The 23,032-nt window shown below is 36.7% G+C and overlaps 2 protein-coding genes across 6 annotated transcripts; both read right to left on the reverse strand.

Annotated features, from left to right (window-relative positions):
• Nucleotides 1-413: 413 nt before the first annotated feature.
• On the reverse strand, nt 414-7,751 carry mfsd12a (major facilitator superfamily domain containing 12a). Of its 2 annotated transcripts, XM_079613055.1 has the most exons (11): nt 7,082-7,751; nt 6,400-6,610; nt 6,141-6,273; nt 4,866-5,072; nt 4,623-4,715; nt 4,425-4,517; nt 2,927-3,097; nt 2,582-2,676; nt 2,319-2,449; nt 2,144-2,194; nt 414-1,525 (listed from the first exon to the last, which is right to left on the reverse strand). In XM_079613055.1, the coding sequence occupies exons 1-11, from the start codon at nt 7,350-7,352 to the stop codon at nt 1,449-1,451; spliced, it is 1,533 nt and encodes a 510-aa protein (XP_079469181.1). In that variant the 5' UTR covers nt 7,353-7,751; the 3' UTR covers nt 414-1,448. The 2 variants fall into 2 exon arrangements, with proteins under 2 accessions (XP_079469181.1, XP_079469182.1); XM_079613056.1 differs by lacking the exon at nt 2,144-2,194.
• An 844-nt stretch (nt 7,752-8,595) lies between these two features.
• csnk1g2a (casein kinase 1, gamma 2a) lies at nt 8,596-20,654 on the reverse strand. Of its 4 annotated transcripts, none has more exons than XM_079613058.1 (10): nt 20,519-20,654; nt 17,672-17,820; nt 17,344-17,578; nt 16,967-17,052; nt 15,617-15,701; nt 15,384-15,529; nt 15,213-15,296; nt 14,028-14,129; nt 13,282-13,388; nt 8,816-10,257 (listed from the first exon to the last, which is right to left on the reverse strand). In XM_079613058.1, exons 2-10 carry the CDS (start codon nt 17,768-17,770, stop codon nt 10,203-10,205), a joined length of 999 nt encoding a protein of 332 aa, XP_079469184.1. In that variant the 5' UTR covers nt 17,771-17,820; nt 20,519-20,654; the 3' UTR covers nt 8,816-10,202. The 4 variants fall into 4 exon arrangements, with proteins under 4 accessions (XP_079469185.1, XP_079469186.1, XP_079469184.1 ...); XM_079613057.1 differs by having other exon boundaries at nt 15,384-15,532; XM_079613059.1 differs by lacking the exon at nt 14,028-14,129 and having other exon boundaries at nt 8,596-10,257; nt 15,384-15,532.
• Between the last annotated feature and the right edge of the window lie 2,378 nt (nt 20,655-23,032).

A 23,032-nucleotide genomic window follows, 5' to 3' on the forward strand; every position in this document is an offset into this window, starting at 1 on the left:
ATGTCTATGCTTGCAACACTGGATACAACCCGGGGAAGTTTAAATATCACGTGATATTATTAACAGGAGGTGACCACAGCTGCACCACTGATGCACACTGCCATCTAGTGGCTGAACAATCATTACATTTGGCTCCTACAACAGTAAAAACAGCAACAATGTAAAATTTTAATTTTATTTAATTTAAAATAACTGTTTTCCATTTTAATATATTTTATTATTATAAATTAATTGTATTACTATATGATTATAAACTATAATTTTCAAGATAAAAATTTTTTTGTAACATTAGTTACATGTGTCTAAACTAGTTAATGCATCCTTGTAGAATAAAACTATATAACAGATCTGCAATATACAGTCTTTATTAATTGTTTTTGTACATCCTATTAATTATCACTGACACTGTATAGTTAAGAAATAAACACTTTTATTTAAAAGTCAATTTAAACAAGACGTCAAAGATAATAAAATACAAATTGTCTTTTTATAAACATCCTGGTTTTGCTGATTCCTTTCCACTATAATAGAATACATTTCAGCTACATCTGAGCGACAGCTTTTATGAGTTATTTTGAGTGTTTAAAGTCACAAGCATCACGCTAAATCAGCTGACCAGATGTTACATCTACTCACACTGACACTGCATTCCTGCTAATGAGTAACTACTTTCAAAGACAGGTTACAATCATACAGACATGTCTGTTCACAAAGAACATTTATTCTGTTCAGTAAATCATATCAACAGAACACATGTCAGACACAATTGTCTTACATATGAAAACCATAATTATGCATATATAAATATACAAGAATGGTTATATGAGAAAATGCACATCATTGGCTCTCTGGTCCCTAACAGCGAAACCCCACGTATCTCACACCAGAACATGTGCCTTGAAAAGACACCACATGGCTTTATATCCCTGATTTAAAAGATCAATTCTTCCCTTTTTCATGAATTCCCTTATGGAAAAGATAGATGGATTCATTTGAAGTGTTATCTGGAATGATGCATCCATCATAAAATGTGCGCCGTCTTGCATTGGCCTTCATGGCAGGTACATATATAAATTCCCTTAAATTCATAGTTTGATGATTTAAATAAGTGAACTCAATTTATAATCATAAATAAAAACAATTGTAAAATGTGCATAATAAAAATGTTAGTCCCTTTATAAAGTGTCAGTCTATAAAGACTGCTGGGTTAAGTAAAAGATGAGCGATATTAACTAATCACGTCTAAAAATGAACTCACCACATCCTTGTCTTGTAGTGAACCTGTATTGTAGAAATGTGTCAAGATGTGGCCGCTCTATTGGCTAATATTAGCACATATTGTCAGTGTGAAAGATTATTCTGAACCAAAACCTGATTTTAACTCTAACCTTGGCCACTGTAAGTGTAAACCAGAATTCTCTGCATCAGAGCTGAAGAATCTCTGCGTCTCAGTCGACTGAAGGCTGTTCAGAGCTCTCGGAGTCCTCTCCATCACTCCCCATAAGACCAGTCACCTCAGGCAGATCTACAAAAACCAATACAAACATTAGATATTACATGTAGAAGTTCATGTACACACCATTGTTCAAAAGAGTCAGTTTCAAGAATTTAATACTTCTATTCAGCAAACTAAACTGATGAAAATTGACAGTAAAACATGTATAATGTTACAAAAGATTTCTATTTCAAATGAATGCTGTTCTTTTGAACTTTCTATTTATCAAAGAATCACTTTTAAAATCACTTTTAAAGGGGTCATATCACATTTTTTATTATGAAAATAAATCCACTTGTATAATATTTTAGCTTTTTTATGAGCATTTTCCATCTTCACCTTCAAATACACAAGGTTTAGCAGGCTTTCCCACATCACTAGTTTTCCTGGGGTTTGGAATGGATTTGCTTAGAATAACTGCATCAAAGCACTTGGTTATCAGAGAAAAACTGTTGGGAATACACCCGATTTATATGAATTGACATTTCTTACAATCCTTTATCTCGAAAGATCAAGGAAAACAGACCTCGTGATATGACCCCTTTAATGTAAAGGTGGATGATTAATGTTTCTGATTGTATTTTGAGGAGAAAATCATTTAGCTCAGATTCCTGATTGTTTTTTCAGATGCTGACATGTGACCCTCACCCTTAAAGTCTTTGCTGTTTATTGAACTGTTCTCATGATCTCGCTTAGATACTGAAATACAAAACAATGTGCCAGTCATGAGGGGAAGCTGTTATGGAGTAACACTATTAAAAAGAGGAAGTGCGTGTATGAAACAAGTGAGAGACATAAATGATAGTTTAGTCGAGTTTCTTACAGTGCACAATCTTTATAGGCCAGATAAGGATCGCGGAGAGGCTCAGTGCTGCTAAAACGGCCACTCCACCAGTGACGATGACCATGACATAGTGGTAATACCACACGCAGGCCGGACAGCATACCATCGTGCTGAATGAGAGAAATCACACACAGAAAACGCTTTCAATTAAAAACATATATTATAATTCAATTGTACTCTAAAAATCTTTCTTACTCACTTTACATTCTAGTATGTGTCGATGCATTCAAGTACACACTTACCGGCAGGGGTGTAGCGCCTGAATGATCATGACTCCCAGACCATTAGCCACCTTGTCTGTGAAGCTCATAGCTCCATAAACAAAAGCTCCGCTTTGCTGTAAGGAGGAAAACAAGTCATTTCAGAAACTAGAAAACTTCTTTGAAAACAAATTTTTGTTTCCTGCGACTATTTGAACACTTCTGAAACTAGTCCCTTTGAAGCGCATGCCTTTTTCACTTCTGCAAACATCTGCTTTTCTTACTGGTTCAGTTTTGTAAGCGCTTAAATACACTAAATTAAACAACTGCTTGAAGTGGTTGCTGTACGTTTTCAGTTCCTCAAGACTGACTGATATCAACACTTACTGTCTGATCTCCTATGAGTTCAGCCGTCATGGCAAGAGACATCACCAGGATGGTGCCAGACCCCACCCCTAGCAGGACCGCTGCCCCGTACACCTTTTCTCCCATGTGTGTGTCCAGCAGCACCCAATAGGAGAACACCAGAATCAGCAACAGTCCCAAAAAATAGGTCATCTATCAATAAGAAACAAGGAAACTTTAGTATAAATCATATTGTATCAAATTTCACTGTACAAATACTGTACATTAAATTGTCTAGTGATTTGTCCTTTTATTCATTTTCAGATGATCATTTGAAATTTGGATGGGCGAGAACAGTCTAGACCGAGGTTCTCAACTGGGGGTCTCAAGATTAATTAATAGGACTTATAATAAGACAAGACAAAACAAGCATTAAATAATCTACACAAAAACAACTAAACCAAGATTTCTTATTTTGATTCAACCCTTCAATATATATTTTTCTTTGAAGAATCAGGGTTCGAATTGTCTTGAAATACCTGGATAAATGTGGTAGCTTAATTTTAAAAGTGACATTTCCTGACCTGGAAAAGTCATATAAATTAATAAAATTTTATAATTCCATAGTCATTTTATTTGTCAAGCTCAAAAATATTTGATCAGGAAAAAATTTTGAGTAAAATTCTTTTTTTTTTTATTAAATAATGAACAACTAGGAGAGTCATGTAAATACATGAGGTAATAAGAACAGGATCTATGAAGGACATTCAGCTCTGAGAACTTGAGGAATCTATACATTTTAATTATAATTATCTATGTTACTTATCTATACATTTTAAGCCATGTTTTTAAAAGTCATACATACCCTTAAAAAAAAAATCATTTAACTCTTCATAAATCAGGGCTACTGGAATTCATCTGTAATGTTTTCACTTCCAAATGCTATATATTGTGGCAATTGCAGCAGCAGTTTATAAAGAATAGAAGGGAGGTATACTAAACTCTGGAATAGCCTGATAATGTTCAGGGCTCAGACTCACTCTCCCAGTTTAAATCAGATTAAAAACATCTCTTTAGTTTAGCCAAACATTCACATAATGCATCTCATATCCTTGTACTCACTACCGGTATATCAGATCGAATGCACATGACTATCTATTGCTTGAAATGTTATGAACCGCAGCTATGCTAATTATTTTCAATTTGCTTTTCTGTTTCTACTTCGGGATGCCCAGTACAGGAAGTTTTCTAGCATTGATGCAAAATAAAAATAAAAATAAAACAGCCAAGGATGCACATCAGGTGTGTATATGACGCTCCATTTGTGTACTTAAATTGGCACACCTCCAGCGCAAAGTCTGGGCTCAAATAAAAATGAAACGTTTCCTCACTGGCAATTACAACTTCATGGTGGCATTCGTGTGTGCTCAACTCAGAAATATGATCACACGTATATGACACAGCAATACTGAATCACTTCCAACAATGGGAAGAGCTATTATGGCTTATATATCAATCAAAAATGCAAACTCATACTCACAGATTTGCCTATTAGCTTGCTGAGAGGTTTCATGATAAATGAGGAAGCAAAGCCACTCAGGAACATGACCAGTGGAATGGTGGCTATGTACTTCTGCAAGACAGAGGGTCAAACAGAGATTACTGTCTATTTTCTTCAATGCTTTTGTTGCTGATGCTAATCTGGGTGTAAAGTGAAGTATTACTATAGTTGTCGTACCTTTGGCAGCAGTAGTGAGTAGGTGAGATACATGGAAATATATGTTTGTGACAGGTTTACTACCAGTCTGGTGGACATATAAAGCACAGCCACCTGAATAGAGCAGGGTTTAAAGAAGATGTTCAAGTCAGTAATAACAGACAGTTACTAAATACTGTTTCCTGAAGATTTCACACCACTGTGATTTAAGCTGGGAATTAAATGCCATGCCAGTGAAGAGTAACATGGGTACTGGCTACTAACCTGGTAGAATGATGGCTGTCTCAGCCAATGCTGCCACTGCAGCGGATTAGTGGGAGGGGCCACAGTGGCGTTGTGAAGAAGTGACTGGCGCTCACCAGAACTAGAACCATCCTCCTCCTGACGGGGACGTGCGCCCTTCTCCCGCGTGCCCAGGTGAAACAGCACCGAGAACAGAGCCCCAATGCACACCACTACAAGACTTAGATTCTGTGTGTGAAAAGATATTTCTGCATTAAGCTTGTCAGAGCTGTTTTGTCCAGGCCTACATTATGTAACCTGCTAGGTAAATGTCAACAAAAGCAAAGGCTGAAAAGACTGGCCCATAAAAATCAGCTGAAAACCATAAACCGTCATTGATTACATTAATTTAAAGGGGTGGTAAAGTAAGATTTCACTTTTCTAACTTTAGTTAGTGTGTAATGTTGCTGTTTGAGCATAAACAACATCTGCAAAGTTACAAAGCTCAAAGTTCAAAGCAAAGGAAGATTTTTGCTTTTAAAGAAAAGGACTACAACAAACGGCTGGTAGGGACTACACAACATTCCTCCGGGGTTAGTGACATCAGCAACCCTAAAATGTACATAAGCCCCCGGGAACACGCAGTCCATGTGGAGGAGAGGAAAAGTTGTTTTATAAGAGTACATTTGTGAGTCAGCTCAAACTTTAGCATCCATCTTTTCACATGCAATGGAAAATCACTCTGTGTGCATCTCACAACAGTTCCTATATGAGCGATTTATAGATTACAGAATATCCTAATTGAAGATATTTAACGCCACATCAGCAACATAAATTCATCAACTAACCATTCAGAGACGTCCTGTTGCTTTCTACATGTTGTCACTTCTTCTTGAGTCTCTCCATCTTTGTCTGACTCCGTTTTAACATTAAAGACAGAACAGTTTCTGTAATTTTAGTGTGTCTGCGAGAGGTAATCGCAGCTGCTAACACACTCGAGCTCTTGAAACCCCGCCCTCTACAGCAGCTCATTTGCATTTAAAGGGCCAGGCACAAAACGGTGCGTTTTTGCAAACCCTCAAAAAGTGACAACTTAAACATGCTATATAAAAATATCTGTGGGGTATTTTGTGCTAAAACTTCTCACACTCTGCGGACATTAGAGATTTATTTTACATCTTGTGAAAATGGCATTTTACCACCCCTTTAACTAAATTTTACTACGGTACTCATCTAGAGAAACATCTAAGGGAAATGTTTTGGGTCATCTAACTTTCAATTAAATTTCCTGTAGCACAATAAAAGTTCAGCACTCACTCTGAAAACAGGAATGTCACCAGGGCCAAGGTTTTCTGTAATGGCAGGATCATCTCCCTCCTGTGTCTGAAAATGAAACATCAACCAGGCCACTGCATAAACTGTGATGTTGGCTATCACTGTAAAGGCATACCTGAGGGATACAACCAAAATACAATAAAAAGTTAAGACATCATACCGGTAAGTACCGGTACAGGCAAACTCCTCCAAACAAGCAACAAGAATGTTGGATCATTAGCACAGAGCTGCATGAGTTTACCTGTATGCAGTGAGCTCCACTTTCTCATGCTCGCAAGACACCAGCTCGGGAATGAGGGAGAGATGGGAAATCTGGGTGGCCGCCCATCCAAACTGGAAGATGACGATGAAGGGGGTAAAGTAGGTGAGACTGACCCACTGTGGAGTGTTCGGATCACAGCCCAGACACTGGTTGAATATAAAAGGGAATGATAGGAGGACGCTGACGGTCCCTAGGTGGGGTAAAAGACAGTAGATGAGAATGTATATCATCTTATAATATGCATGAAATAAACCTTAAAGAGAAAGTTCATCAAAAATAATTGTCATCGTTTACAAAATATGCAATGACATTTGTTTTTAAAAGTCATACAGCTCTGAAACAACAATGATGACAGTACAACATTTGCATGATTTTTTCCTTTACCACCATGAAACGAAAGATGTGATTAATTGTCCAATATATGTATGGAGGAACGTGTGGATGGTTGTTGCTATTGCTCAGATCTCACGTGAGTAAATGCCAGTAAACACGTCATCAGAGAACATATGTAATTGCAAGAGGGAGGGAACGATATTTTGATCAAAGATTACGAGGGCACATGAATACAAAAACATAATAATGATCTGTACGGATAATTCATTTACAATAAATAGTGCGATATTCCATTAAAAAAATTGTTTATTTGATTTCATTCACTTACCGACTAAATGCCATGTTTTTCTTTTCCCATACGACCCACAGCCGGGTGTCCTGTCAGACTCATAACCGATTAGTGGTGTACACACTCCATCCGCTATCTGCCCCACTAACAGCAACACACCCGCATATGTGTTCTGAAAGCCCAGTACTGAGTGATAAAACACCAGCAGGTATGTAAACCACATCGAGGCGCACAGGTCGTTGAGAAAATGCCCCACTGAGTAACTCAGACGACTGACGGCGGGTAAAGAGGCTTCTGTGGAGTCCGGCATGATTAACGCGATACAGTCAATTCCCAGTCGGCTAAAAGTGTGTATTTTCGTTTATCCACCTCTGCATGTTGTCCTCTCCAGCGCCGGCTTCCTCACTGCAGAGAACGAGTCTAGTGTGAAGGTCAATGCTTTCGCTCCATAACAGTTGTAACTGCAGTTCCTATGGTTTTGGTCAGCTGACTTTGCAAATAATAGTCACGATGGACGAGGTGCGAAACAAAACTTCATCATTCTCTTTCATCGATTGAGACTTACTCTCTTAAATGACATATTGGTAAAGATCATATGCAGCATAGTTAATGTTGAATTTGTCTGGTGCAAAAGAGCTAGTATAGCATAGCGTCTTGTTATTTTCGATTCGTGTTGTTATCACGTGCGTATTAAGCCACGCCCTCTCTCATTCATCATTCTCTTCGTCTGCTTTTTAAACGCGAGTCCGGTAAAAGTCCCCTTAAGAATTTTGTATAATTTTTTTCTTTTTCACGAAATCGCGTATAAGCATGAGGAATCGCGGGTTTACGCTTATTTTCACAAAAGTACAATGTTTCACGCATTTGGGTTTGCTAGTGTTTGAGCAGTTGTCAAATATCACCACCTGCTGTTCGTGCAGCTCTCACGAACAAATTACCAGAAAAAAAAAATCCATGTATTGTTGACCTAAAACTGAATTAACTATAACTAAATTATTAAATATAAGAGTATTAAGTATTGAATTGATTTTCTAAAACGGGCCACAAAGTATGACTATAGACCAGTTCATTTTTATACCCCTAAAAGGGCAACGTTTCCCCTGAGATACAAACATTTACAGATTATGAAAAATGTATAAGTTCATTTAATTTAAACATGAACGTAATAAGCTAACGCTTAACTTTTTAAACTCGCAAGTCTCCTCCAAATATTGTAAATATGAGAAATTATAACTTATTTGATGGTGAGTAGATTTCCCACTACAGCTGGCCATGTTTTGTTTTAAATGCTGCCAGTGAGCTCAACAAAGAATATATGAGCAAAGTCACCATATCTAAACATTCACAACAAACACCCATTCAACATGAAACCAAGAAAAGAGGCCTAAACTTTCACAGCCTCTCACATGTTTGTATCCCCCAGGGTACAAAACTTTTTTAGGGTTAAGCCTTATCCAGTAAATCATGAACTGGTTGAGAGCCACTGTTTAACACCATATTTAAGAACAGCTTATTCATGTTTCTTTACAGTCTGTTCTAAAGAGGTTAATGATTGAATCATCACAGGATGTCATAATTGACTAGCTCTGTTGTATCTGCAAGGTGAAAAAAAGTAATTTGGATGTATAAAAATATCCTGTTCTAGCACTACATAAACTACAAGGGTGTGCCATCTGCTCTTATGCCATTCTATACTCAGTGAATTGTATTACGCAGGTTAAGCGGTGTTTACGGCACTTGCCCTGCAGCTACAAATGTGTTCTATGGCAACCTGGTGACTCACTGCAACTGGCTACGTTTCATCACGTGATGTTGACTACTGTTGAAATAACCACAAGGATTAACCACAAACATAAACTCACTGCAGTGATTGTGCACAGACACAACATATACCATCTTATGAGGCATAGAAGAAAAGCAACATTTAATAGGTATGTAAATCAATACACATCCTCACTCTGATAGGCAACCTCTGTTACTGCGTATAAACCCATAGACTCAAGTCTTAATGGAGCTTTGCTATGATACACTTTACAACAGTGAAAAAGAAATCTGAGAAATGCCAACGGACTCCATTAGACTGGCATGGAGTGCACCGTAGAGAACAAACACTCTGAGAGGGCCATGGACACCCCGCCTGGATAGGAATCGTAGAGAGGGACACATTAGTGTTAAATGTTTTACTTGGAAAGGCACAAACTATGATTCCCAGGTAACTTAATCTAATGCGAAAAACAATAAAAGCACAATTTTGACCGAGAGCATCACTTTTGTCCCTTTGGGAGAGACCAGCCTGCTGTATAAAATGATCCCACGTCTGCTTTTATTTCTGTTGCTTCCTGTAAATGTCAATGCCAGAAATGCCAAACGGTTTGCTTTTTTCCCTCAAAAGTGCAATTCACAGAGGAGAGATCCCATGTATTTCTCTCCATCTCCCACAGTACCTGAGACCAGCCACTGTGCTACAACATCATCATCCACATGGACAGGGGAAAAAAAAAGAGTAAGTAAAAAAACAATGAAGAGAAATTAAAGAAACACTAAGAGCGGTTAAAAAATGTTCACACATTCTACAACATGAGTAAAACTGTTCAACTCAAGGAGAGCAGATCTTCAAAACAACTTTTTAAATTACAAAAACAAAAAGGAAAGACAGAATTTACATAGGTTTTACTGATTCCTGTGTACGTTTCTCCATATATCAGTCAGCAGTCTTTCCCCACTTATTTTGATCCCATTAAAAAAACAAAAAAACATCATGAAGCACATCACTCACTCATCCAGCCAGTGTGTCAAAGTGAACGGATGTCTGTGTGTCTGGTTGCCTTTTAGTTCTCAAATAATGGTTTTGCATGTCATCTAAAATACAAGTTTAAACAGTCCATCTGGTTTAAGTCACATAACATATATCTTACTTCTGACCGCTAGTCTCTTCTGGTTTCCCACATTGTACAAATATATTTATTTGTTCCACTGAATCGAGCCCAGAGTGCTAAGGTGTGTCCTCTGAGCGGATGCCAAAAGTGAGGCAGTGAGTTTCTGTTCTGATGTGGAGCAGAGACAGAAAGGGATGGAGCTCCATGTTTCAGCTCCCAAGTCCTTTGCTTTTATTTTTTTCTTTAAACGCACCAGTGACTTAACGTTTCAAAGATGTTCCTCCTCATTTGTGTCGCTGGAGCGCTTTCCTCTTCCTCCTCTTGAAAAAACAACAGCACCTGAAATGAGCGATAGAGTTATAGACAGTTTTGCAATCTCATCCCTTCATTCTCAAACTTGTCACACAAACTTGTCTAGTCGAGGTTTTGTTAGGCAGAGTTCAAAGCAAATTTGTTAGCAAGAGATCAGACTGCACAATTCTGTGCAGCTACTGTACATGTGACTGGTGATAATGTAACCAAAACATAAATACATTAATGCTACAACTGTGCTTTGACCCATTGAAGCCCATGGCAACTCAAACGTTCTTCCTCTTGTAGAAGGAATTAACGGTAAAACTGAAAGTTAAATATTTCAAATATAATACATTTTATTATATAAAATGAATGAATCAATAACAAATGTATTTATTTTTCAATTTGAAAAAGTATTTGTTATTTACAGGTTTAAAAATAGTTTAATGTAACAGAACAATAAATTAATAAATAATTTTTTATATTTAAATTTCATTTTTTAAAACAAAGCCACTCATTTTGAAAATGGGCAGTTCATATGATTATAAAGAGAACTTATTAAAATATACTAAGTGGTTAAATTAACAAATGAAATAGATTTTTAATATAGATATTCATCAGTTTGATTTTTTTTATTAATAAATAGATAATTCCTTTTTTTATTTTAAAGGGGCATTCCAAGCAATACAACTATAACATTTATAATTTGTCTTTGATCATACACTATAAAATACAAAACATTAAAAAATAAAATTCTCATTAGCAATTATAATACCATAGAAACAAATAATTAAATATTTTAACCTTTTGAAATTATAAAAAAAAACTTTGGTGAAAATCAAGTTATTAATGTGCTTTTAATATGCTTTAAGACAAACCATGTGCACATTCATGTCCAATCTCATCACAAGTGGGGCGGGCTTTAGCATATCATTAACTATTCTCTGAAGCAGGGGAGTCTCAAGAGACGCTAGGTTATCCTGGTATATTTTTCCGTTGATATGAAAAATCGGGGACATTCAGCAATATAGCAGGTGAATTATGTATATTAAGATGTTATGATGAACTATAAGTCTTACTCCACTGGAGTTCTGAGTTGTTCAAAGCATTTCTAAGGATGCTGATTTTCAGAAGGCAGCTGTGTGACTGAGATGGCGAATGGGAACATAGTTTGTAACATTAGCAGCACATTATTAGCTGTTTGATAATGTAGACAAGCCAAAGGTTAATCAAATTACCGTTGTCCGACGTTGTAGAGAGCGATACATAAGACGCATTACCATTCTGAAACATCGACTTGTAGATGAGCCTGTAGAATTCGTTCTTCCACTTATTAATCAGTTTCTGGTAGAGCTGCACGATATAATCGTAATTTTCATGTAATCGCAATTAAACCGATTTGGCTTATCGCGATTTTGAAATCGCAAAGGCTGCGATTATTTTTTATGTGCAGCTTGTCATTGATGTACGGCTCTGTAAACGCTGCTCCATCTGAAAGCACTGAGTTTGAGTCACTTATAACGTGCATTTGAAAAAGCAACACGTGTCAAACAGCTTTCCAAACAACATTTAATATGCTTATACTACAAACTCACTTCAAATCGCGTGCGGTTACGTTAATTAATTAATACGATTAATTGTGCGGCCCTAGTACAAACATATATGGCTCAATTAAAGCAGTATTTCCTTGCCATCGTGTAGCGCTTACTACAGTAAAGCTGGCCGAGTGGATCTGGTAATCTTAGCTGGTGTGAGTGAGTGGAAGCAGGGCTAATTAGCATATTCATGGTTCTGCGAATACTAAATTAAACAATTCAGAAAGTTTTATTTTTTAAAAATGTAATTTTGGTGAATTTTAAAAGAATAAAATTATTGACTACATGGGGACTTTAAATATTAAACAAAGTCAATGAATTATTAATGCTAAAAATAATTAAGTAAATACCAAAAAGCATTAGCATGTAGCCTTCAAATATTTAATTAAGTAAACATCATTTTAAACGGGTTAGGTGAAAAGTAATAAAATGAACAGCAAATAAACAAATTACACATACATTACACAAACTTGTTACAGAACAAGTGGCAGGTCTGTTAGTCTGCATTTACACTTAATGCACATATCTATTTTGACATATCAGACTTTTGTCTCATCTGTTGCTATGGTTATTACTGTCAATCAACACAATATTGGATTCAATCCTGCATTTAAAAGGTTGTCCCTCCTGAAACTTTGGAGTGTGTACTTAGCAGCATTAAAAATAAAACTTTCATTCAAACTGTGAATGGGTTATGTACAGATGGCAAATAAAGAGCGCTCCCTCTATAATCAAGAGTACTATTGAGCGCGTTCTGACTTATTTCTTAAAAGCCTCTTGTTGGTCATTGCGTTCATGTGCTCAAAATCATCTACAATGCTCAATGCTGTAAAAACACATTGTAAATAGAAACCTTTGATGCTCTTTACAGAGCGCTCACACAAATGCGCATGACTGTCACCCGTCAGCCGGTATCTTTACTTTTTTTTTATTTAATTATCGACATGGTATCAAAGTACTTTTGACAACAATCAGACCTAAAAACAGGCTGAAGGTTGCTGTGCCTACCCCTGGATTATAACGTATAAAATTAGTTAGCAAGTTAATGAATTAATGGTAACAAGGTTAGGTAGCTGCTGCTTACCAGTTGACATTCACCTCAAACATTTGAGTAGTTCATAACATTAGCTAACTGCAGCAAGGGCCAATGAGACTAAACATCATCATTCAAAATACTTCTCTCACGTCAAAACTCAGCGTCCCTGCACAGCACTGCTACTAACGTTAACCGTTTCAGGGAGTGATACACTCTTCATTCTCGGCTAAAGGAAAATACAAGAATTTTTTTTTTAAATATAGTTTCCCCGGACAACAACCAGATTTTCCAGGACATTTGACATGTTCCAGGACTGGAAATTTAGTCATCAATTTCCCAGGTTTTCCAGGACGCGTGGGAACCCTAAGGATGTGTATTATGCAAACATGTACTTTTAAAAACAACTGGCAAACTTAAGACTCTTTAAATTGTCCTTACTTTGTATCATCGGCCACCTCCACCTCAGCAGGGGCAGTTATGGGAGCGTTTGAGTGTCCCGCCGTTGGATCGTCTGTATTCACTTCTCCATTGGTCGAGCTCATAACCTGAAGATTAATTTAAGACAGCAGGCAATGTGTTTTCAATATGGACTGGCAAAGATGAGTAATAACAGAAAAAACACACTGGGATTTATTTTGTCTAACTGGCCCTGCATATTTAACAGTTCATGTAACTCAGATTGGGGCTATGTAACCCATTAAGGACACTTTTTAATAATTAACCTGTTCAAAATCAGGTTGCTTAGCACCAACCAGGACAGTTAAGAAGAAAGAGGGGGGTGGGGTGGGGGTGGGGTATGTAAAATGAAAGAACCGTGCTTGGTTAGATAATGGAAATAAGCCGAAAATGAGTTTAGTTGGAATTCTTATTACACTAACATATTATAAAAGAAGAGTTACACCCTGGATAACTGCATGTACACAAGCAAACAACACCCATTTGTCTTGCTTAACTACTTATATACAATATAAGCAGTATTTTCCCACTGAGGTCACTAGATGTGTGTCACTTAATAAGTGATGTGTTAGACAAGGGCGGAGAGAGGAGACCATTTAAGTGTCTGCAGCTGGAAGATGGACAGAGGTGTCTCAAGTGAAAGGACTAAAAGAAACAGAAAGACTAGAGAACAGAGAAAGCAAGAGATCGACACCAACAGCATGCAGTACTGCGCAAACACCCAGTACCTGGACAGAGCCCCCTAGCCTATCGGCCGTGAGGTGCGACCCTAGGAGCTCCCTGTTGGTCACGGGAGTGGGCTGGGACTCACTTCCTTTAGGTTCTGGAGACTGGCATGACAGCAATGGGGGGGAAGGTGGCAAAGGGCATAAGAGATGTTTTTGAAAGGAGGTGAGGGTGTAAAGAAAAAAAGAACAGAACGAGTTTAAAGAGGAACGCCTTCCATGCACAAGCAGACTACTCTAGCTAACAGGATAGAGGTGGAAATAAAAGTGTGAGTGAAAAAACAAACAAGAGCACATGACATGCAGAGATGGAGAGGAAAGCTCTTATCTTTCACAAACAGCTCATATAAAAACTTATAATGTAACAGAGATTTTAAGGGACTGTGACCAAGACATGGAAATACCACCAACTAAAAGAATGGCATTCAGCGTTTGAGGAAATGACAGATCTTCAGACTAGCAAAAAACTACTCTGGCTGCAGGAAGTTGTCTAGGGTCGGTTGATGAGTGAAAACAAACATTTACCACATACTGCTGACATGGGTTAAAAGAGTCATGAAACACTGAGATAACATTTAAACAAATACACTGCATTAAGCAATGTTTTACCACAAATAACCAAAGAAAGGGAAAAACACTAGTACTTAAATGGTACTCTGTCCCATTCTTCCTCTTTTACATGAACAAGGAATTACCGCTATATGCAATATTAAAGAGTGCAATATTAAAATATAATAAACATCAACTTTAGAAAATTAAGAAATCAATAGTAAGTGGAGTTTTTTCTTAAAATTGACAAATAAATATGTTTAAAATTGCTAATGATTAAAAATAGTTAAAATGTAAAAAAATAATTACCGGTAATTAAAAAAACATTTAATGCAAATTTAAAATTTCATTTTTTGTGTAGTTTACACATGATTATTAATATAAATTATTATTAAACAATTATTAATAGTGGTTAAATTAACAAATTAAATAAATTAATTTTAAATATGGATATTTATTTGTCAGTTTGAACCTTTTTAATTTTAAAGTGGGATTCCAAGCAATGAAGCTAAAACCTTTATAAGGTCTTTGATCATACACTATAAAATGTCAAAAGAAAGAAAAAAAAGAAAGAAAATGATGTGTATTACACAAACATGTATTTTACATCGCCATCAACATCATGAGGGTGTATCTCACCTGGTTTTTGGTCTGTGGTTGTGCTTTGTCTCTGCTGCTGGGTTGCAGAGGTGTGTCACTAGGCATGGGTCCTATTGGAGTCGGCTGCATAGACATGAACAGGAAACTCAACATCCATGTAACTTACATCATATACAAGCGGTTTATGGCACGACATCCAAACAGACTTACCAGCGGCTTACCGACCCAGTCATATTCATAGTCAAAGACATAGCCATTTCTGTCAAAGAGGTCTGTAAAGAGCTTTCTCAAGTAGTCATAATCCGGTTTCTCAAAGAAATCCAGTCTCCGCACGTAGCGCAGGTAGGTGGCCATTTCTTCTGTGAGATTAGGTCAAAGTTAAGACAATGCACCGGAGGTAAGAGTGCACGAGATATGTGGCCATTTGAAAAGAAATCGCTTACCAGGGAAACTCTCGCAGAGCGCTTCTATAGGGGTTGCCCTTTTGGTATCTCCAATTTTCTGATAGCGCTCCTTCAGTGTGTCAGCCTTAATGAATAAAATGGGAGAGAATATTAGAACAGTTTGGGGAATTACATAAATAAGCTATTTATTTTACAGTCCGTACTGTTCCACATATACATACTGCATACTTACAATAACTTGGTAATAATTAGGTACTACCTCGAAACCTAACTCTAAACCTAGCCTTAAAGGAATAGTGCACTTTAAAATGAAAATTCTGTCATCATATACTCACCCTTAAGTTGTTTCAAACCTGTATGAATTTCTTTCCTCTGCTGAACATAAAGGAAGATATTTAGAAGAATGTCAGTAACCAGACAGTTTCTGGGTCCCATTGACTTCCATAGTATATTTTTTTCCTACTATGGAAGTCAATGGGACCCAGAAACTGTCTGGTTACTGACATTCTTCTAAATATCTTATTTTGTGTGCAGCAGAGGAAATAAATTCATACAGGTTTGAAACAACTTAAGGGTGAGTATATGATGACAGAATTTTCATTTTAAAGTGAACTATTCCTTTAACCCATGTAGTTATTTTAATATTATTCAGTACTTTGAGTTAGTACACTGCAAGGGCACATACTGTAAAATACAGTGCAACCATAATAGTATTTTTGAACAATGAATTTCCATGACCTCTCCTGTCATCAGTGATTGAAAAAAATAATTCAAAAAAGCGTATCCTATAAGACTTCAAAGGACAATTTTTGAGAGCGAAAACTTTCAGAAAAATGTACTTGGATTTTTTTTTTTTCATATTTTCGATGACAGTGGAACCATGTACTAGTCTAAATTATGATTAGCATGTGACATTTAACAGAAAGGTCACATAGACTTCAGTCTTTTTCCCCTTTAGACTATAAAACCATAAAGAAGTAACCAAACACAGTTATATTTTTTGGGCCTTCTAAATAGGTCAGCTTATCAAGGTTATATAGCTATTGGTTATTCTGCTGACTTTTCAGGATAGTGACAGATAGTGGGGCCTGTCACTCTTTCAGACATTAGCTGAGTGAGATAAGACTCTCCGACCAGAAGGATACCATCAAAATACTGTTACGAGAGTGAGAACTGAACAGAGGGGAAATTCTTACCATAGATTTGAACTTCTCATTAGTACAAAACAGCAAAGAACTGATAAACCGCTTTAATCTCTCATATATCATAATCTGTGCTTTAAATATTTAAAGAAATGTAACAGAGAATAAAACGTAGTTTTCAAAACAAACTCTTAAATCAAATGCATGAGGGCAGCAAACATTTCTTTCACTCCACCTACTACAATACCTTTAATCCTTGCCAGGGCAGACTGCCACGTAGAAAGTACATAAACATATGACCCAGCGCCTCCAAATCGTCCCGTCTGCTTTGCTCTACAAGAAAAAGACATTATTATTATTATTAAAGACAAAATTATGAAACTGCTAGGTACACTGGAATCTGTCTTCAGTCAGACAAAAAGTCTTAATTCACTGAGCAAATATATATTTTTATGCATTTAGCATAAGAATCAAAACAAATGTATGTTTTGTGGTTGAGCAAGCAGATTTGTGTCACTAACAGCTAAGCTAGGTTTTAAGACATACTTTAGTCTTTATCCCCCCATGAAATTCGAATAACCCTTCCTAAGCCCTGATAGAGCGAATCTTTCCCGTGTCTCTTACCCTTCCCCAGGTGTGTGTTGATGCTCATGTAGCGAGCTGTCCCTGTTAAGCTCTTGTGCTCCCTGTAAGGGATGTGTTTTTTGGTCTCAGGGTCGATGTATTCTTTGGCAAGCCCAAAGTCGATGATGTGGATTGTATGTTGCCTCTTGGTCCCCGGCCGGCCCACCAAGAAGTTCTCAGGCTTAACATCCCTGTAGATCAGACTTCTTGTGTGCACATATTCCATCCGTGTGATCTATAATAGAGATATAAGTAGTGTTAAAAAGAAAAAAAAACTATTAGTTTAAACATCTTTCTTTCTCTCTCATGAGTAACCGATTACACAAACCAGCTGAATTGCGATCATGAGGACGGTCTTTAGGGAAAAGGTTCTGTCGCAAAGGTCAAACAGGTCCTCCAGACTGGGGCCCAGCAGCTCCAGCACCATGGCATTGTATTTCCCACAAGGCCCAAAGTAGTACACCTGAGGAACACCCTCTGAACACACACAAACACACACATATATATATATATGCAGTTAGAAAACAAATCCACAGAGTTCAGTAATATAAATACAAACTGGCAATTTAGCAGCTTTATCTTTAATGGTAAGAATTAATAAGATTACGTAAAGACAGGGAACAATAATATTTTATTATGTGGTGTTCGGCACTCAGTAGTGCTTTATATTGAGGTACACTACATGTTTGTGTATAATAGGCATTATGGGGCAACAGATAAAAGGTAAGGACTCTCAAATCTATTAGGCGATAAGTTTAACTGGGACATGGAGAATATCGCAATTCTTTTTATACGCTTTTGATTCTGATTATCACCAAACCTAAAGTGATATGGATACATTCACAACCTGATTGGTCTGCTTGTATGACATATTGCCTATTTTGAGACAGAACTCATGAATATACAAACCAATGCTGTGTGCTGGGCTAAATGCACTCGTATTGTGCGTAGCCTGCATATGATAGTATTTTGACCAGCTGAGAACTCGTTAAGAGCTTATAAAATGCGTAAAGGAGTCAAAACAGCGTCAGGAAACCCTCCGTCACACACACAAAAGATCTGCTGCGAGGAGATGAGATTCTGATGCCGGTACCGAACTGTGATGGGCAACATCGCCACTATGACGAGAAAAACCATGCTTGAGCATTCTGTCCTTTTTAGAGTCTCATCTTCCTGTTTTTGGTTTGTCTACAGTACATGTCTTTGGTCTGTGTTGCGTTCACCATTCATACATTATTCGAACCGCACCAGAGTTTGTTCGGAAGCAGACCGAGACCTATCTTTTCAGAGGTCTCTGCCCGCTTGTTTTGGTGCGTACCAGGGTTCAGATGACAGCGTTCACACTTAATCAAATGAACCGCACTAACAGAGCAATCGCACCAGGGTTCATTTTAATCGAGCCAAACATGCCAAGTGTGAACACTTTTTTTTGAGTCACGACTACAGTATGACAAATGTTAAAACAAGATATTTCAATACCACCTTTCATTTAAACCTTAGAAGCAGAAACACTGACATAGTTATGGAGTTTGATTCATTTAGGCTAATCAGTTCTTTCAAATTGTCCATTTCAATAAATAAGTGGAACAAATCATGTATCATCATCACTAAATAATATTCACATGAAATCTCCATGTGAATGTTTTCAGGCATTAAAATGTTTAGTAAAAAAAAGAAGCAGCTACATTTAAATTGAAAATAATTCTTAAATCTTTATATAAAATAATATATACAATTTCTATATCTAGTTTACAACAATGGCTGTTTGGTCAAAACAATGGTTCCAAAAAAACCCTCTTTAAGCCAAATTCATAATTCAGATCAGAAGTTACTAAAAATTCCTGGGACACATCAGAGTCAAAAAGGAGATTGCGCTTTTGCTGTAGCAGTGCCTAAACTTTGGAACAGTTTGCATAAACATATTAGAGACGCTGCTACAGTACAGGATTTTAAAGTACAACTTAAAAAATATCTGTTGTTTTCAATAGCTTTTAATCAGTCACAAAAATCTAATTCTGTGTGACATTGTAAAGCACATTGGTCAACTTGTGTCGTTTTAATTGTGCTTTATAAATTAAGTTGCTATTGCTATAATCATATATAAATCAAATATTTTTAAAAGGCTGGAAAATATCAAGATACATTTTTTTATTACCAAGCCTTAATCTGGCCTGGTCACACTGTATCAGCACAAAAATACTACCCTGAGTAACCATGAACACACAATTAGATTCACAATAATACGTCAGCATAGGAATGAGTGAATGTTGAAATTGTATAGTGTCACGTTTTTCTAAAGCTCTCCTCATTAAAAATGCATAGCAGAATAAAAAGGGTCTCAGGCCTTTAAAGGGATAGTTCACCCAAAAATGAAAACAGCAAACCCGAAAGACTAAAAGACCCTTCAGTCGCACAACGTAATGACGAACGCGGTTGCCCAGCGCTGTTTATTTGAACCGCAAGAGGCGTCAAAGCTTACGCTACTCATACATCCTCAAGTGTTACTCTTTTGGCGCAAGTCGACTTGCGTACGGCCGTCTGCTAGTTATTTTAAATCGATAATGATTTAAATATGGATATTTTTTCACTGCCATTATAAAGCTTGGAAGAGCCAGGACATTTTTTGATATAACTCCGATTGTATTCGTCTGAAAGAAGAAGTAATATACACCTAGGATGGCTTCAGTTTGAGTAAATCATGGGGTACTTTTCATTTTTGGGTGAACTATCCCTTTAATGCTGGGAACAGAGATCAACAGTAGTGAGAGCCGCAACGCTTCGACCAGCAACCCTAGGCTTTATCTGATCTGAGCTTAATGACAATCTTTTATTGATGAACACATTTTGAATAAATTATATAATTGAAATAAGCTATATGTTAACCTGTCATATCTTTGAATACAAGTTAACCTTTTTCTGTCCTGCAAGTCTTATCAAACGTGTAAAAAAACAAGTAGAGCAATCGATGCACAGGAACCACAGCCTGTACTGATTAAATTCGTCCTCTGTGTTGAAAAGAGGATGTGGACAGGATGAGCTAAAAGAAACTCACGATTGTAAATAGGATGTGAACAGCATACGCTCTACAACAAATAACTGGTCTGAACATGGGTGCTAAACTGTAAGATTTAAAGTAATAAAAAGAAAATGGATAGAAGTTCAGCCTGTTACTTACCCGAGTTGCCCAACTGTTTGTAAAACCTGTACTCGAGGTGGAGCTGGGGTGCTCTGGATTTGATTGGCTCCTATAAAAGAGTAAAATTAAAGGACAAAAACATAAGTTTTGGCGTTCAGGTTAACGCAAAAGTAATAAGCCAGTTTTAAACATTGGTTTTAGGTTCGCATGAAAGCTGTAAAAACCATAGTCAGACAACTGACGTGGTCCTTATTATGGGTGTTTTGGGTTACGTATTGCAGCAGTTGATCACTATAATCACCATAGTGATCAATTAAATTTCACAGGCAAAAAAGGTCAATACTATAGTGATGTATGCACAACATGATGCAAAATATTTCACCCTTCAAACAAAATCCCCCATTGTGTGGACTCGACTTGATTTTGACCTTGAAAATTTGCAGAACAATGGTAAATGTACCTTAACCATCTAAAGGAAGTTGCCAAAACTACTAAGTAATTACATGACTGACAATTAGGATATTGCTCTGCATGGTAGTCATCACTAAGGGTGGTCCATTTAGTTTTTACATAAATAATGTAAGTGATAGAATGTGTACGTTCGTGTTCAGTTAAGTGCAGGATCCAGGATTGAGTCATCTGTGGCATCAGCAGCTCTGAGCATGCGGAGAAAAGTGCTGCTAAGCAGGAGCCAGAATGAAAGAGCCAAATAATTATATAAATAAATAAAAACAGATTGCATAAAGGCCACAGGATGTATTAAATACCCAGCAGTGGAGAGAGAGAAGTACAACAGTGTTACTCTTAACATGTATTTCCAGCACGAGTTAACACTGATAAATGGTCATATCAGGAGCAATGTCAAGACCCCTTTATTTAGTGCCAGTAATTGTATATAATACAGCCTTTATGTAGCTTCTTCAGAGGATATTTGTCTACCAGTAGTTTAACAGAATCAGTACCACAAGTCACATGTATGTATCGACCTTTCACGTCACAGCAAAATGAAAACCGGAAATTTATGTTCTAGTATTTCCATGAAGCTGCGTGTTTCAACAGACCTATACTTAACTTGCTTCACTCTTATTACAAAATGTTTAGCTACATTTCATTAAAGTGTGATTAAGGATCTCATAACAGCATGTAAAGGTGAGACCAAGGAGCTTAATGACAGAAATAAGTCTCACTTACGCTATCACACATTTCTTTTAAAGCAAATCAGTTGGCAACATGGAAAATGTAATAATGAGAGAGAAATAAATCAGACTGTGGTGAGACACTAGAGAATTTTTATATTCACATAATACATCTTACACACTCACTCAACACTCGAAATTGAGGCGGGCGTTGCTCACGAACAATGTGGGTGGCTACTAAAATGTCCCTAGATAATATTCGAATCACTAATTTATCTTTCCCTATATGTATTTTCGATATGCATGCTTGAAACCAAATCCAATTAAAATACTGATATGGAGGAGCAATTTTTTAATTGTTTATGCATGGCTTGCATAGCAACAAACTAACAAAAAAGTGAATGTCCTTCTAAATGAGAAGGCCAGGCACCATTTCCACACTGTAACTGATCAATCATAAAATTGGGGTCTGTAAGATTTTGTAATGATTTTAAAGAAGGATCTAATGCTTACAATCGCTGCATTTATTTTAATCAAAAATACAGTAAAAACTGAGAATAACTTTTTAATTTCTAAATATATTTTAAAATGTCATTTATTCCTGGGATGGCAAAGCTGCATTATTTTCAGCATCATTACTCAGGTCTTCAGTGTCACATGATCCTCCAGAGTCACATGATCCTTCCGAAAGCATTATAATATGCTTATTTACTGATCAAGGAACATTTCTTATTAACTATGTTGAAATCAGTTGTGCATATATATATATATATATGCATGTATTATATATATATACTTTTACATATATATTCTTCTCATAACATTCTATTTGGTGTTTATTAAATGTAATTTGTATACTGCTTTCAGCTATCATTAGGAGTGCATTACTTTCAGCTCTTTTTAACAAATTCTAAAAGGACTTTCCCCTACAAAATATATTTTAAAAAAATCTAAAGATCATGTCTGATCTTGCCAATCGCTGATCAGACACTATCAGAAATGGGAGAAATACATCTTTCAGCATAAAAGTGTGTTTTACCACACTGAAGCCACCAACACATCAAAGGATTCCTGTTCAGCACTTCATGTTTTTACATGAATGTGCTTATTTGCAAGTTCACACACTTGTAAAATAAGTTGCAATTGCACAGAAATATGCATCTTGAAAAGTCAATATTTTGTTAAATCACAGAGTATATTCCCCACCACTGGTTACTGCAAGAACATAATTGTATTGTGAAGAAAAAAAAAACCTGTGACATTCTGCATATTTGTATGCAGATACATCTGTTGTAGAATTAAAAATATATGTACAAGACAGCAGTGTCTGTTCTTTTGTTCATTTAGTTCCAGTAAAAGCTGTATGACTGTTGTCTCCAGTACAAGTAATTACATGGTAATGAGTGTTTGTAAAAAA

The sequence above is a fragment of the Phoxinus phoxinus genome (assembly GCF_949152265.1).
Source record: "Phoxinus phoxinus genome assembly, chromosome: 5".
NCBI lineage: Eukaryota > Metazoa > Chordata > Actinopteri > Cypriniformes > Leuciscidae > Phoxinus > Phoxinus phoxinus.